Below are 15,827 nucleotides of genomic sequence, written 5' to 3' on the forward strand. Positions count from 1 at the left end.
TTAACTTAAAACAATCTAGTTGGAATTAATTTCAATAGTAAATAAAACTTGTGCTCCAATATAGCCCAATTTCCTCCCCTTCTTTTGTACTATTGTTATTCAAATTTCATCTTAATTATAAGTTCACCAACACAGTTTTATAATTATTGCTTTATGTAGTTACTTTTAAATATGATAAAAGAAAAGAAACAAAATACATTTGTATTCTTTTTCCCAATTACATATGTAGTTACCTTTATCAGTGTTCTTTACTTTTTCATGTAAATTTGAGTTACTATCTAGTGTTTTTTCATTTCAGAATGAAGGACTCCTTTGGTATTTCTTGTAAGGCAAGTTTGCTAGCAATGATTTAGCTCAGTATTTCTGTATGTAGGGATGTGTAAATCTCTCTTCCTTTTTTGAAGAATAATTTTGCTGGATATGGTTAATGATCTTTCCTTTTAGAAACTTGAATGTCATCCTACTTCATGATTTCTAAAGAGTAGCCAACATAAGTACTTTTATCTTACTGCTTTCATTATTATTTTACTTCAGTTTTCTTCAAACATTCAACGGTTTGACTATAATGAGTCAGGGTATGGCTCTCTTTGGATTTTTTTCTAGTTTATGCTTCTTGGATATGAATATTAATATTATTCAACAAATTTAGAAAATTTTCAGGCATTATTTCTTTAAATACACTTTCTGGCCCATTTTCTTCCTCTTCTCCTTCTGAGACTTTCATCATGCACATGTTGGTACATTTGATGGGGTCCCGCCAGGTCGCTGAGGCTCTGTTTATTTTTCTTTTTTGTTGTTATTGTTCTGTTCCTTAGACTGGATAATCTCTTCAAGTTTCCTGATTCTTTCTTCTGCCAGTTCAAATCTGCTTCTAGTAAATTTTTGTTTTGCCTATTATACTTTTCAACATTATAATTCCTATTTTTTAATGATTTCAATTCTTTATTGATATTCTATATCTAGTTAGGCATCATTCTCACACTTTCACTGAATTCTTTGGACTTGGTTTCTTTTGTTCTTTGAATATATTTATTATAGGTGATTTAAAGTTTTCTCTAGCAAGTCCAACATTTAAAATTCCAAAGAGACAATTTATATTGTTTCTGTTTTCCTGTATGTAGGTTATACTTTCCTTTTTCTTTATGTGCCTTTTTCTTGTTAAAGCTGAGTATTTAAAAGATTATAATATGGCAGTTCTAGGAATCATATTTCTCATTCCCTCAGGTTTGTTGTTATTGCTCTGTTGTTGTTGCTGTTGTTGCTGCTGTTGCTGTGTATATTTACTGAGGGCCTGTCCTGGACTAATTCTGTAAGGTCTTTATTTGTTTTCTTATGGCTACTGAAGTCTCTGCATGATTAGCTTAATGGTCACTTAATGATTAAACAGAGGTTTCCTTTTAATGCCTTGAAACATTAAGTTTGCCAGCCTTTGCTGAAGGGCTCTCTCTGCATGTTAGGGCACATCTTCAGTGCTCCAGCAGTCAGTTAAAACTGCTTTAGCCTTTACTTCCTGATTGCACAGAGCTTCAAGGTCAGCCAGAGGTCAGGGTCTTCTAAGGTCTTTTCAGAGCATACACACAGCCCTGCACATGTACATGTCCTTCTAGATTCTCATGAATATATTGGATCTTTTCAAAGTTCCCTATGGGCATCTTGTTTCTCCTTTTGTATTTTTCAATCAGCCTCTTGTTAGTCCCCATAGGTATTGCTGCCTCGGGCTGTTACGGTGTTAAACAATAGCCAGAGATTTTTTTTTTTTAACAAATGTCCTTGAAATAGGGTTACTTTCACAGAGCTAACTCTGAATCAGCCCAAATGAAAACAAATCTTGAGAATTGAGCTTTTCAGGGAGCTTCCATTCAGGACAAATAGTGATAATTCCCTTGCACTGAGGATTTGGGGAGATCCAAAGCTGTTCTGCCACCTGCAGTGGCTGCTAGACTGCTAATTTTCAGTTACTCTAGTTGTGAGGCCATTTGCTTTCAAGGTAGCACAGAGCTAAGAAGAAGGGGATGGAAATAGAGCAAATTAAAATGCCAGTGTACTGTTTTTTGAGATTCAGCTGCTTTTTTTTAATTAAAAAATATATATATATATAATATATATATATTATATATATATAATATATATATTATATATATATAAAACTTTAATCTCAGAAGTCTGAGATTAAAGTATATATATATATATAATATATATATAAATATATAAATATAAATATATATATTTATATATATATATATTTATAAAACTCTTTGTTTAATCTCAGAAGTCTGAAAAACTTGATTTTGACGATTTTTTTTTTGTCAATGTTTCTATGGCTTTTAGGGAGGAGTATATTTTTGGAGGTATTTACTTCGTAATTCTGAAAATAGTTCTCCCTTCTTGTTTGTTTTAATATTACACAAATATGCCTATTACTATTGTCCACTCAAAATGAGTCTTTCATTAAGACATTTTCATGAAATAAAATTCTCATCGGAACAGTCAGTTTTGATCACCACAAAGTAGAAAATTTTAATTTACTTTCCCTAACTTGTAGCGACATAAAATACAAAACAGTCTCAACATTAATTTTTGTGGAGACGATAAGAAAAATCTAAGTATTGTTACTCTAGCTAGATTAAATTTAAGTCAAAATTTTTTATTATACTACTGTTTGTGTGGTTTTGTCAGGATGGTCATTGTGAAAATGAGCTATAAGATCCTGTAAAAGATAAACATAAATATCAGTTAGGATATGGTCAGGTGCCAGATATATATAGTTTGCAACTTACTAGGCCTTGTTTCTAAGCATTTTTATGTCTAATTTTGCTAAACACCAATAATCATTTTTAGATTAATTAAATATAATTCATTTTTATAAATGTATGTAAGGGATTTTTTTTTATGTCCCAACTCAAATAAAAATTTTAATCTGGTTCCAGTCAGTCCCCCACAAACACAGGTGGGGTGGGTGGGAGTGGTTATTTTCCTTTTTACATTACCACCACTCCCCCAGGGACCCAGAGCCCAACTTAGAATGTTTTAAGTGACCTAGTTATATTGTCTTTGTGGGTAGTCATGTGTGGATTGATTCAAGATGTACTCAGGACAACACAACAGCTGGCTATGACTGCTGGAGAACTTTTAAATCACTGGGTCCTGATATGGATGATATAGTCTTCTTACACAAAGCAACTGTTAGTCCCGCGAATAACGAGCAGGTATCGAATAGTTCTTGTGCAGCTGCCAGGTGCTAGCAAATGACAGGTTGTTTTACGTTTTGTTTTAAGTTTTGGTTGTTTTAAGGTTGTTTGGGCTATATCTGGATTCTTCCCACCCTTACCTTTGTAGTCACTCATACTCCATTAGGATTCCCCAATTTCTCTCAATTCTTATAACTTGTATGACTCCTTTGTCATCCAAGGGGTTCAGCAACTTTCTGTAGCTCTTCGAAAAGGAAAACTCATTCCTTTGGTCACATTCTCTTCCATTTTCCTTTCCTTTTCAGCAAGACTTAAATTAGGGGAAAAAAATAAAACTAAAGTCAATCCAGAAAAAGAAAAAAGAGAGGGAAACACTGAATTATCTTTTAGTACAGTATAGTGGGGGCTCGAAAGAAAAAAATAGTCATAAAAAGTTTCCTTTTTTATAGTTCTCATTTGTGTGACTGTGAAATTCTTCCCTGCAATATAAACATGTAATTGCCTAATTAATATTATCATTTTTTATTAGTCTCATCTATACACTTAATATTATAATCACCTGTTCTATTACTTTTTATAGCTTGGATAAATTTAGCCATAATTCCATAGCAGGTACTTAAAATTCTTCTTATTACTATGAAGCACATTGCATAAAAATTCAAGGGATAGAACTTTCAAGGTGTGCTTCATGGATTTAATATATTTTATTTCCTCTACTATAAAAATTACATTAAATCAAGCCACTTCTGGAAATAAGAGAAAAAAAATAAAAACAGAGTTAAAAACAAGTTTGAATATGTCACTCAGAACTCTGAAAATATTCTGTGTTTGTGAGGAGTCCAAATTCCTTGGAATCCTTCTGAGATACTTTCAAATCTGGTCCCAACTTCACTTGCTTATCTTAACTTTTATTCCATTCTATTCATCTATTGCATGCTGCTTCTTGCCTAGAATACCCATGTCCCCTTTTCTCTGCCTGTGAAACCTTCTGCTTACTTCCTATGAGGCTAAATTTCAGTGCTGCTATCTCTATGAAACCCTGTCTTTTTTTCTTGTTGATTTTATCCTTCATTCTAGGAAATTGTCTGATGCAATTTGGGAGAGCATTCTAAGCATAGCTCTAGGTAGGTTGTGAATTTCCTTAAGGATAGGGCCTAGCACATCAATATCTTTGAATTCCCAGTTCCTAAAAGACTTCCTGCCGTACAGAAGTAATTCCATAACTATTTGAATGACTGAATTACATGGGGGTGGATGCTGACTATCTTGGTATAGATTATGGTCTGGTTAAACAGATGGAAATAGCCACATAATTGTTAAACAAACTATTTATGTCAATAGACACTTTTTCTTGAAATATTTACTTTTTATTAAATTCTAAAGAGTATACCATACATATATATTTAGTGACCCAGTCTCATTAACAAGAAATACCAGTTTTCTTGGTTTAATTTCTAACTAATCATTTATTTGTTGCAATTCTGGGATTTTAGAGCCCATCTCCTTGATTTAACTTTTTAGAAATTGGTTAAAGGAAAATAACTAAATCAAGCTGCTCAAATAATCCTAGAATCACCCCTTAGTTTAAAATATAATTAATTCAAATTTCAAATTAAGGGATCCAGCAACACAGCTAAAATGTTACTGCCCATCAGTGGTGGTTATTCTGAGTCAGAGAGTGCCACGAATTGAATATTCTTGCCAGGGCACCACCCCAGTACACCCTCCCCCACTGCAGCCCAAGTGTGTCACCCTTTGTTGACGTCTGCCAATAAGTTTTAGAGAAGTTTCCTACAGTGTTAAAAACTGCACCTCACCAGAATCTTAAAGTTCATTTTTTTCATCAGTACCAGTTACCCAAATGTCTTTGGAACAGGCTTCTGGCACAGACTTATTCAGGAAATAGGGTGGGAGGAATACCTAGTCTACATTTTAAGTGAAAAAACACTCACACGAGAATATTATGCAATAACCAAAAAAAGAAAAAAGAAAAAGAAATTGTTGGTTGCTGGTGAAGTTCAAGCTCCACACCACTGCGATTTTATTTTGGTCATAGGAAAGGCAATCTCAAGTTCTAGCAGTGCAACTAATATAGTAATTTCACTAGACTGTTTAATTTAACAGGCTTAAAATGAAATATGTCAGTGTTAGAAGTGAGGACAAAACTGCTTGTTTTCTATTCCTAATTACAGCATATTTCCGGTAGGAAATCAACTGTTCGGACGTGGTTCCATAGTGTAGCAGTTAGCACATTTGCTTTATACACAGAAGGTCCTGGGTTTGTGCCCCAGTGGAGCCACAGTCCATGGTTATGGCCATGCCACCCTGAACAAGCCTGATGTCTGATCTCAGAAGCTAAGTAGGGTTGGGCCTGGTTAGTACTTGGATGGGAGACCACCTAAGAAGACCAGATGCTGTAGGCATAAACAATTTTAAAGAAAGAAAGAAAGAAAGAAAGAAAGAAAGAAAGAAAGAAAGAAAGAAAGAAAGAAAGAAAGAAAGACAGAAAGACAGAAAGACAGACAGACAGACAGACAGACAGACAGACAGACAGAAAATCAATTGTCCTACCCATTTTTGCCTCTGCAGAACATAGGCTTAGAATCTAATACTTAGCAGGAAGTTTGAAATTATTGAACTAGACTAAGCTGCCCGTAAGGGTAAGCCCTGTGAGTTACCATCACTGCCTTGGGGTGCTTTTACACACACAGTAACATTCAGAAATCTGAATTTTTGTGAAATCTTTGTAAAATCAGGAGTTCTAGACAATAGCACTTACGTTGAAGCCCCTAGAGGTGGGAAGGGGTGGGTGATGAAATACACTTTGATGCTACCTTAAAATGTACTTGAAACTTCATATTTAACTTTTTTTAGAAACATCATTTTGTATTTTTCTTATTCAAAAAAGCTATTATTTTAACATAAATCAATTTAAAAATTATTTACTATTGAGTAAAATTGATACCAGCCCTCTACTCAGATGGGAGAAACTTTTTTTATCCTGCTGCTTTGAGAACTCATGATCTTACTGGCAAAGAACCCTGAAATACAGCAGAAGCAGAACTCTAGACCTTCTTCTATTTCAAACCCCTTAGTGAAATTATCTTCTCTTATTTCCAAAAAGAAAAAAAATCTCTTTAACAGGTAGCTAATTTAAAAAGCAAATCCTGGTGAATGTCATAATGGGTTCTAATTTCTTAATATATACTCATTTTATAGGGGTATCTTCAAGATAATTTCCTAACCCAAAGAAAATATTGTAAAGGTGAAGATTCCAGAAACAATCATAGGAGCTGATGGAGATGTTTTCAGTCAAACACTAAAGTTCCCTTCTGATGCGCATCAAATTATATCAGTTCCAAGAGGGCCCATCACTGATAGGCCCTGCCCTGTGTTTCCATTGTCTGTCTAACACTAGTTCTCCTGCTACCAAGAAGAAAAATGATTCATTTCTATTAAGCACTTATTTTAATCCAGGCATTGTGCTAAATGCTTTGTAGGTTTTGTTTCATTTAATCTTTACAACAGCCTTCAGAGAGAGGCAGTATTTTCATTCCTATTTTACATTTGAGAAAATTGAAGCTTAGAGAAACTATATACTTTTCCTGAATCACACAGTTACCATATGGTGGTTCCAGGGTTTGAATCTAAGCAGTCCAGCTCTAGAATCTTACTTAATTCAGTAATTTTATGCATTATATAGATAACCACTAAGGAGACTATTTTGATAGAAAATAAATGTTTTTCTTTTTGAGATTATTGTTCAGTAAACTCAATTACTATTCCCTCATTTTATAAACCCTGCTTTCAAAATTCTTAACCTGTTCAATCTCTAACCCCTTTTGTATACTTTTAATTTTCACCCATATTTCCAAACCCTAAAAATGATCTGATCAGATTAGGCATCTTTTAAAATAGAAGAGTATATACTATAAAGTCTAGAGCTTCACAACTGCCATCAAGTGACTACATATAATCACTAGTTTGTGACCCTGGTTTTTGTCTTCTCGAAGCTTCAGTTTATTCAATGGCATGTCTTCCTATCAGTAGGGATAAAATTGGTTAAGAAAACAGCTTGCCTGACATTGATTTATGTTTAGATTTATTGAAGTTCAGGAAATGAGCACTGATTCTAAATGTAATTCTCCAGCAATAGCTATTTTCTCAGTCTCTATATTTGTCTTGATTTGACATAAAGATCAGTCGATATTGCCATAAGATTCACAACACATATGAAAATTAACTTTAAGCTCAGCAGTAGTAGTGGTGGTTATCACTATAAGTTTATCAGTCCTAGAGAAGATAAAAAAATATTTAAAATCAAAGTATTTATTAACCTAAAAAAAAAAAGTTCCCAGTAATTATAGCCTTGACCATATTATAAGTATGTTTTAATCCTACTTTATTTCAATAAGATATAAATTTAAAAATTTCTCTTTTTTCTAATTTAATATATTGCAATTTTCTAGAAGTCCATATGTGTATAAATATACTTATACACGCATTCATATATAAACACACCATTATCTATTTTTAAAAATTGAGCAATTTGGAGAAAATCTTTTTTACAATAAAACCACAATATTTTTGAATCAAATATTTGTTGCAATTATAAAAATATAGCATTAGTCAATTAATCAGTATTTATTAATTATTGTGCAAAGCCCAGTGAGTTATACTGAAAGGCATGAGACATAAATGAGATTATAGACAGGAAGATGAAATGTACCCAGGGAAGGTATTCCATGGCAAAGTTTTCCCAGGAACAGCAGGAAGCAGGTTGATGATATCAGGTTAATGAAGATAAGAGAGAGATTGGAAAGCCAGACTGAGATATGAGACCATTGAATGCAGGCAAAGAAGCCTAAGTAATGAGACTGAATTATGAAAATCTGATGAGATTGAACTATGAGTCAACATAATGCAATTTTTCTAGAGATCTACTTGCACAATTTTGAAGATAGCACTGAGAAATGAGAAAAATTAAAGCTGGAAACAAGGAAAACAGGATTTTCCATATATTTACTAACTAGTGGAACACTTCAAATACGTAAATTAGAGGTGAGATTTGATGGCTTTCGACCTTCCAGCTCAGCCCACCCCATTTTCCATCTTCATTAAATTTCTTTAACTTTCATCTTTTTAAAATTTTAATCCCTGCAGTTGTCTATTTGGCGATTTATTTAATCATTCTTGAAGCCATCTCCTTTCCCTTTCCTTGTGTTACCTGTACTGTGTCATCTGTATTGTGTTCTAGGCAATGAGTCCTCCTTTGGGTGGCACTCTTGTCCTGCCTAGCCCCAGACTTGCTAGATAGAAAGACTCAATTAGTTGTTGGATTGGATTGGATTGGATTGGATTGGATTGGATTGGATTGGATTGGATTTAATTGAATTGAATTGAATTGAATTGAATTGAATTGAATTGAATTGAATCCAATCAATGGAGCTGAATACAAATCCTCTACCACATGTAAACACGAATCCATTCACCCACATCTTACCTTTCTTTGAAATTCTCAAAGTTCCTAAGACACTGTGGCTTTAAAAATAGCAAGTATTAGGTGAAGCTTATATGTGGTTGTGGCGTCTGACTTAGAGAGGTTGTACAACTCAGCAGGCAGAGGAAGCATTGTAAACTCCTGGGGCTTCTTTCAGCCCAGGTCTCCCAGGGAGGGGCATTTTTGCCTGGTCAATTTCCCTATTCTCAGTCTCTTAGAGTAGTGGGAATGGGGAAAGAGGGAGTAACATGAACAAAACTTAATGCAGTCTTACAAAGTCTGTAGCAAGAAGAAAAAAAAAAACAAAAACACAGCACCCTGAGTTCTTTATTAGATTCAATTTCCAGTGTACAAACATTCTAATTCAGCTTAAACAAATAGCCCACACAACATTCCATTTCTACGAAGACTATTTTCCTCCCCCGCTTTCTTCCCTCCCGCTTCCTTCTTGCACTTACCTCTTTCTCCCCACTTTTTTTTTTCTCCCAATCTACTGCTTATCATAATCTCAAAGAAAAGCCTAGCTGCAAATACCCTTTAACCACGAATCACCAGAAATGAAGCAAACCTTCCATAAGTGAAAGCAAAGCCCTCAGTGGGGCGTGTCGGAGTGGATACCCCTCCAGCGCCGGGTCCGCCTCTCTTAGTGCGAGAAGACTGCACAGAGAAGTTCAAGTGGGCGCAGGAGAGGGAAGAGAGACCCCAGACCTGCTCACTTCTGCAGACAGTCTGATGCGTTCTGCGCAATCGGACCTCAGGAAAGCAGCCTCTCCTGAAGGGCCCAGAAGTCCCGGCATTTTCAAAGAGTCCTCCCTGCCCGGACCCGGGAAGAAGTGAGGGTGTGAAGGCGGAGCCCCAGGGCCGGTGAAACCCTCCCTAAGGTCCAGCCCTCGCTCATCTTCCTACCACCTTAGGGACTTGGCACGGAGAGTGGGATCACCCTCTCAATGAAAGGCAGATGTCCCTTTAAGGTTTGCCTTGCAGCTCGTGGACTTTAGCCTAAACACGGACTCGCGAAGCTGGCTTTATTTGTCCATGTCTCGGACAGAGCCTGGGAGGCTGCCAGGGATTTCAGAGACCAAGAGCGCGAAGGGGCGGGCGATGTGGCAATCCGTCTAGGATATGAAAAGCGTGGAGCGGACTTAGAAGCATTTGTCGAAAACACAGGAAATCACTCTGCGGCTCCTGGGCGCCCAGACCAGCCACTGAGAACAGCGACGGTGGGCAGAGTGGCCGAGCGCTCGGCTACTGCTCTCGGTCCAGACGGGTCCTGACCTCCGATCCAGCACGTCCCTGGGCTCTGCGGCCGCTCCGGCCATGGCCCCTCCGTGCCCTGCCAACCCAGGGGTCGCTGTCGCCTGCTGCTGGCTCCTCACCGGTGAGCGACCCCGCTTTTCTCTGAGCATCTCCTGCGTGCGGGGCTTGTGGCTTAAAGGGGTGGTGGGGGGCGGGAGTGGGGGGAGTACGCGTTTCTGTGGCGCAGAGAGGAGCAGGGAGCCCTGATCCACTTTCGGGCTCTCCAGGTCGTCTGGGCAGGTTGGAACACAGAAAGGAGTTTCTGCGTTTTGGTTTCGATAGGAATTAGTTTTGATGTCGTTTCAAAACCCTCTACCCCAATGGTAGGAGGGAAGGAGGCAGTGCTGAAAACTTGACAAGGTAGAATTGACTTTTCAAATTAAAGTTGTTTCGACAATATGCATTGTATTTTAGGACTTTGCTGAATGGCCTCCCCCATCCTTCCTTTTGGAGGGAGGTAACTAGAGGGCGCCTGATTTATAGGCAAAGTTCTTACCCTCAGGTTGTTCAAGAGTGGATGTTATGGCATTTTCTTTGCGTCTAGTATTCAAATCTATTCTGCTACAGAACAAGGAAAGTGAGGAACGCAAGGCAAAACTGCTTCTTGTCCCGATCTTGTCCCGACATGGTGTTTCTGTATTAGCACCCAGGAGGAGGAATATTTTGAGATTAAGAAAGGAATAGTGGACATTTATTCTGCAAATATTACAGAGCAGACTTTTTTAAAATGCAAAAGGTAGTATTATTACTTGTATATAAACGGGTATTTCTGAGGAAGGACTTAAAAAACACAGTGGAGATGCAAAGTTACATTTAATTAGAAAAGAGTTGAATCATAGCATTTTCTAAGATTTTCCAAATGATTAATACATGGTCAGATCTTTTTAACCAGTTACTTACTAATCGAGGAGAAAAAGCAATGGTGAAAGAGAAAAGGCAGATAGGTGAACTTTTGTGTTAAGGAAATGACCTGATTAATGGTTTAATTAATGGCTGGCTTTAGTATATCATCAGTATTCAATTATTCAGTGTCTTTATTGCTGGCATGCTTATTAGTACCGGTTAATTTAGCATTTTACCACTAAAAACAGGGGTGATCCAGCCAGTTTACCCTGGCTTAGGTGGCCAAGCATTGTTAACTTTTATGAAGAACACTTAGAAATGGAATATTAGCTGGCAAAGCTTTTTTTTTCTTTTCATAGAGAGATGGTGTAAAGAGAGTTAATTATGAGCTACTGACTTTTCATCCAAACATTTTCCACAACTCAGGAAATGTCCAATAATCCAAACAGTGGTAACTTCTGAACAACTTTACAGCCAGTGATTGGTTTAATTTATCAGCTACTGTCACTACTCTTGACCTATGATGCTTTTCCAGCTCAAATTTTTTGGAGGTTGATTGCATTTTTTGTTGTTGTTGTGCAAAATCCGAATAGTGTACTAACCATTCAAATAGTACCTTTTTCATTTTACCAAATAAGTAGTCACTAATGCAGAAGTAATCAAATGATATTTGCATATCCTCTAAAAAGACAAGAATTAGACTTAATAGAGAAGCAGTTACAATTTCACATTGTTTATATATAATTGTATTATTTATGTACACATGTAATTACTTTTGTGTGTGTGTGTGTATATGTGTATATATATATACATACATATATATATATACATACATATATATATATATATATATATATATATATATATATATATATATATATATATATGGAGAGAGAGAGAGAGAGAGAGAAGTATTTTTTTTAGGTTCAACTACTATATTCCTCCATACCTAAAACAGTGACAAGTTGCATACTGTGGGTTTTCTGTAATTGTTGGAATAATATGCCTCTCTGGATTCAGGAAAGGACTTGAAAATAGCACATAGATATTTCTACATTATAATATTTAATTCCCCTTTGTGTGTATACGTGTATATATCTGTTACTCAATTGTATTGAAATTTAGAATTTAAAAAGTTACCGTGTCTGAATCAACAGGTTCCTCATATATGCTATATTTATGCCCATTTCACAACATAAGGATCTGAAATTTGACTTCTTCCTTTCCTTTGCTGGTTTCTCAATCAGTCATCATATTATCAGTTTTCTTGGAAACGTCTCATCAATACATAGAGTCCACACCTAACCTGGAGTCTCATCACCATAGCTACCCATGCACACTGCCGTAGGGATCTCTTCTTGTCTCCAATTTACTCAACCTCTAATCCTTCTTCTTAACAAGTAATTTTCATTATATCTTAGCCTTTAATCGAAATGTTTGGTGGTTCTTTGTTCTTTTCAAACAACATCCAAAATTCTCAACTGACAGTTCAGGGTTTGCCCTGATCTAGCACTCTTTATCTCCTACGACCCATGTATCAGTTTCCTATTGCTGTTGTAACAAATTGCCACAGATTTTTTGACTTAAAATAACACAGATTTACTATTTTAGAATTCTGTAGGTCAGAAGTCCTATTGGGCTAAAATCAAGGTGTCAGCAGAGTTGTTTCTTCTGGAGGCTTGTCCTGCTTTTCTTGAACACGTTTGTGTCTTTCCATAATGCCAAATTTATTTCGTGGAATCTTCTCGGATAAACCAATCAGGTATCCATAAGTTAACAAACAGCACACATAGAGGGAAAGTACAGAGTCTTACGCGAAAGAGCAAAGAGATGAAAGTCTTTAGTGTCTCCAAAGCGCGTTCTGTAGACAGGCAGCACCGGTGGTTTCGCATTGGTCATAAGGTCAGAGTCTTCGCCTCTCAGCATGTGATTCTCAGGTCAAGCTCGAACATTTCCTGAGGTGTTCAGCTCATATGGTCCTTTCAGGGTGTAATCTTATGCTTATCGGCTCCTGATGTCAGGGGGCTTATCAACTGCAGTAGAGGCTGACATTTCCGTGGTTATAGGCGGTCTGGTCATACCCTAAGGGCATTCCCATTATGTGCTAGTTGGCTTTACTGTCATGACTCCCATGGAATCCATTTTGTAAAGTCCAAAATGTCCTCGAATCCTTAGGCTCTATATAAGGCTCTAGGGGAAAATCAATTTCCAGCTTCCAGAGGCCACCTGTATTTCTTGGCTTGTGGCTCTACCCTCCACCTTCAACTCAGCAGAGTCACATCTTCAAATCTTTCCTCTGACTCTGCTTCATCATCACATTTCCTTCTGACTCTGATCCTATTGCCTACTTCTCATGAGGATCTTTCTAATTACCTTGGGCCCACCTGAGTAATCCAGGATAATCTCTCCATCGCGAGATCCTTAATTTAGTCAAATATTCCAAGCCCCTTCGTCATATAAGGTAACATATTTACAGGTTCCAGATATTGGGGACAAGGACATCTTTGGGAAACCATTATTCTGTGTGCTAGAACCCCTAACCACAGACTTCTCATTTCCTTACTTTCCTCAAAATCCTCTTGGTCATTTTGTTACTGTGGATGTGGTCTTGTTATTTCATGCATTTAGAAAAGAACTCCACCCTTCCTTCCCACCACCCACTGCCATTTAAACAAACTCTCTCCAGCCTTCAAAGCTGGGTTTACGTCACAACAAACCACCACCATCCCAATAAATTTCCCATTAAGTTTAGAACTGTCTTGTATTCGTGTTTTCCAGTATTTAAAAATGATTAAGAAAGATGTTCTCCCTTATGTCCAAAAAAGTCTTCATTGTTATTTGGTCTATGTCAAAGACCCAGCAAAAAACTAGTGGCACCCATAAAAGATTTAACTGAAGACAGTTTAACAAAGGGACTGTTTACAGAGGAACTGTCAAAAGATGGTGGAGCATCTAAGGACAAACAGTGGGAAGAAAGCACCTGAAGCAACAGTAAAAAGTGAAGCTATTATGTTCCTCGGCCTGAGGAGGGCGCAGTGTCAGTTTGACCGAACTCCAGCTATGGGAGGGGGTCCTCTGGACTAGAGCTGGGCCACAGGAAGAGGAATGCAGCTCTTGCTAAAACTGAAGCCCAGAGTGGGGGAGCAGGGGAAATAAATACGCTTTTCTTCCCACCCTCTAACATTGTACCCAGTCCTCCCACCAGGTATGTCCAAATGGCAGAATTCAACCTCCTAGGGGACAAAGGTCAAACATACAATAATAAAGTAACACAACTTAATGATGAACAGCACATATTTATTGAGATCATATTATGTGTCAGGCCCCGTGTCAAGTACTTTGCATGTTTTATTTCATTTAAATCTCAGAAAAGGGGAAATGTCATTTCCCAGAAACCCAGTGAAGTAATTTGACCCCTTGCCCCAGAGACATGTAAGCCCCAAGGACCTTTGCTTCTATAACGTACCACATGATATTACAATTAAATGTCTAATTGTCTGTCTTCCCAGCTTTCCGTACATTCTTGAGGGTAGGGTCTTTGTCTATTATCCTTAGCATCTAATAATGTGTACTCGAAACTTTGTTATTGAATAACTCATGAAAGAATAGACTATAGACAAACTCACAAAATACTTAAAAGATCAGATTGTCTCCTTTATTATATCCCCACCTGCTGCGTGTGTGTATATCCATATTTATACCTAATGAATGCAAGATAGCATCAATTGAATGAGTACCATAATTTAATCACTACTAAGAGAGAATTGCCAATCCAATTATAATTGCTAGTCTGTTAGATGCTTCCTAGTTTTAGAGATGTTTAAATGTGGGAAAATGTACATCTGATCATTATAATCAAGAACATATGGTGTATCTACATGGTAGCTTTCTATCACATTTCTTTGTACTTTTAGAAACTGCATCATAAGATTTAAAACATACTCCTTTGGGATACAAATGACACTATTTCTGGATACAAAGATATGAACATTGTCCTCTTCTTAGTTCTCTTCCAGAGCCAAGTTTATATCTGATCTAGGGGCTAATTACTCCTCTGGCATCATAAGCCTCACTAGATCCCAAGAACAGAAGTTCCTCTAAATACCTTTAAAAGGAAGCCTCAGGAAAAAGGTGACAATAAAATAATCAAAAAAAAAAAAAAAAAAAAAGATTCCAGTCACACAGGATCAATGACTCTAGTTTTGGCAAACCCTAACTTTGTCATCATTTGGTGGTTAACACTAGGGCTCTGTAGATATGAAGGGACTTAATTTTCATCTAACATCTTTTATAATTTAAAAGGAAGATTAAAAAGTCACTAAGTCTTAAAAGGAGAATGACATGTATGCACTGGTTGGTGTTAAGAATTCACTTTAGTAAGAAAACATTAATATTGTTTTATCCAAACAGAAGATCTCTATAAACAAAATAACTGAGAAATCTGAATTGAAAAAAACACTGTAATTCAGATATTAAAAGGAGTAGAGATATATACTTTGTATGAATTATCTTAGATTTTCTGAAATAAAGGGAAAAACTTAAATCTGACTAGGGCACCTAAATCACATTAGTATGTCAAATAATTAAGATGATTAAGATCTGTGTATTTTATTGTGGATCCTATAATCTCATCACAAATTACAAATTACAATGTACTTTCGAAATTATTTTATTAGCTATACTTTTAGTTTGCCAAATACTAAAGTTTGAAAATACATAGGTATTGACCAGTCTTTAAAATTATATATTTTATTGTAATATTTTTGAGAAAATGATTCTGTAATGTATAGGTATACATACAAACAAAAACACATCCACCTCCCCACCCACCCCCCGCACACATTTTTGTTGATAAGATTTTCTTTATTTGGTAGGAGGTTTTGTATTGTTTGGTGACAATTACAAGTAAGTATTTTTAATCACAGGAAATTTAGATAGTACAACCAGTTCTTTAAAAAAAAAAAAAAAAACTTTCTCTTTTCCTTTTCACCCTTTGCCTG

General features: G+C 36.4%; 1 protein-coding gene, 1 long non-coding RNA gene and 1 pseudogene across 3 annotated transcripts in view; 2 read left to right on the forward strand and 1 right to left on the reverse strand.

Moving 5' to 3' along the window:
* Positions 1-1,660: 1,660 nt before the first annotated feature.
* Positions 1,661-9,385, reverse strand: LOC120608165 (uncharacterized). Of its 2 annotated transcripts, none has more exons than XR_005654318.1 (4): positions 9,257-9,385; positions 8,416-8,497; positions 3,329-3,498; positions 1,661-1,998 (listed from the first exon to the last, which is right to left on the reverse strand). It is a non-coding gene; the product is annotated as an uncharacterized LOC120608165 (long non-coding RNA). The 2 variants fall into 2 exon arrangements; XR_005654317.1 differs by having other exon boundaries at positions 9,147-9,277.
* LOC120608388 (uncharacterized) lies at positions 5,496-5,611 on the forward strand (annotated as a pseudogene).
* Positions 9,386-9,939: 554 nt separating the features above from the next.
* The window catches only part of ITGA1 (integrin subunit alpha 1), a 155,864-nt gene continuing 149,976 nt past the window's right edge, over positions 9,940-15,827 (forward strand). Inside the window, exon 1 of the mRNA XM_039869916.1 lies at positions 9,940-10,066. Within this exon, the coding sequence (XP_039725850.1) occupies positions 10,006-10,066 (61 nt within the window). The 5' untranslated portion in view covers positions 9,940-10,005. The remainder of the gene's footprint in view (positions 10,067-15,827) is intronic.

The sequence above is a fragment of the Pteropus medius genome, unplaced genomic scaffold (genome assembly GCF_902729225.1).
Source record: "Pteropus medius unplaced genomic scaffold, Ma_sr-lr_union100, whole genome shotgun sequence".
NCBI classification, from domain to species: domain Eukaryota; kingdom Metazoa; phylum Chordata; class Mammalia; order Chiroptera; family Pteropodidae; genus Pteropus; species Pteropus medius.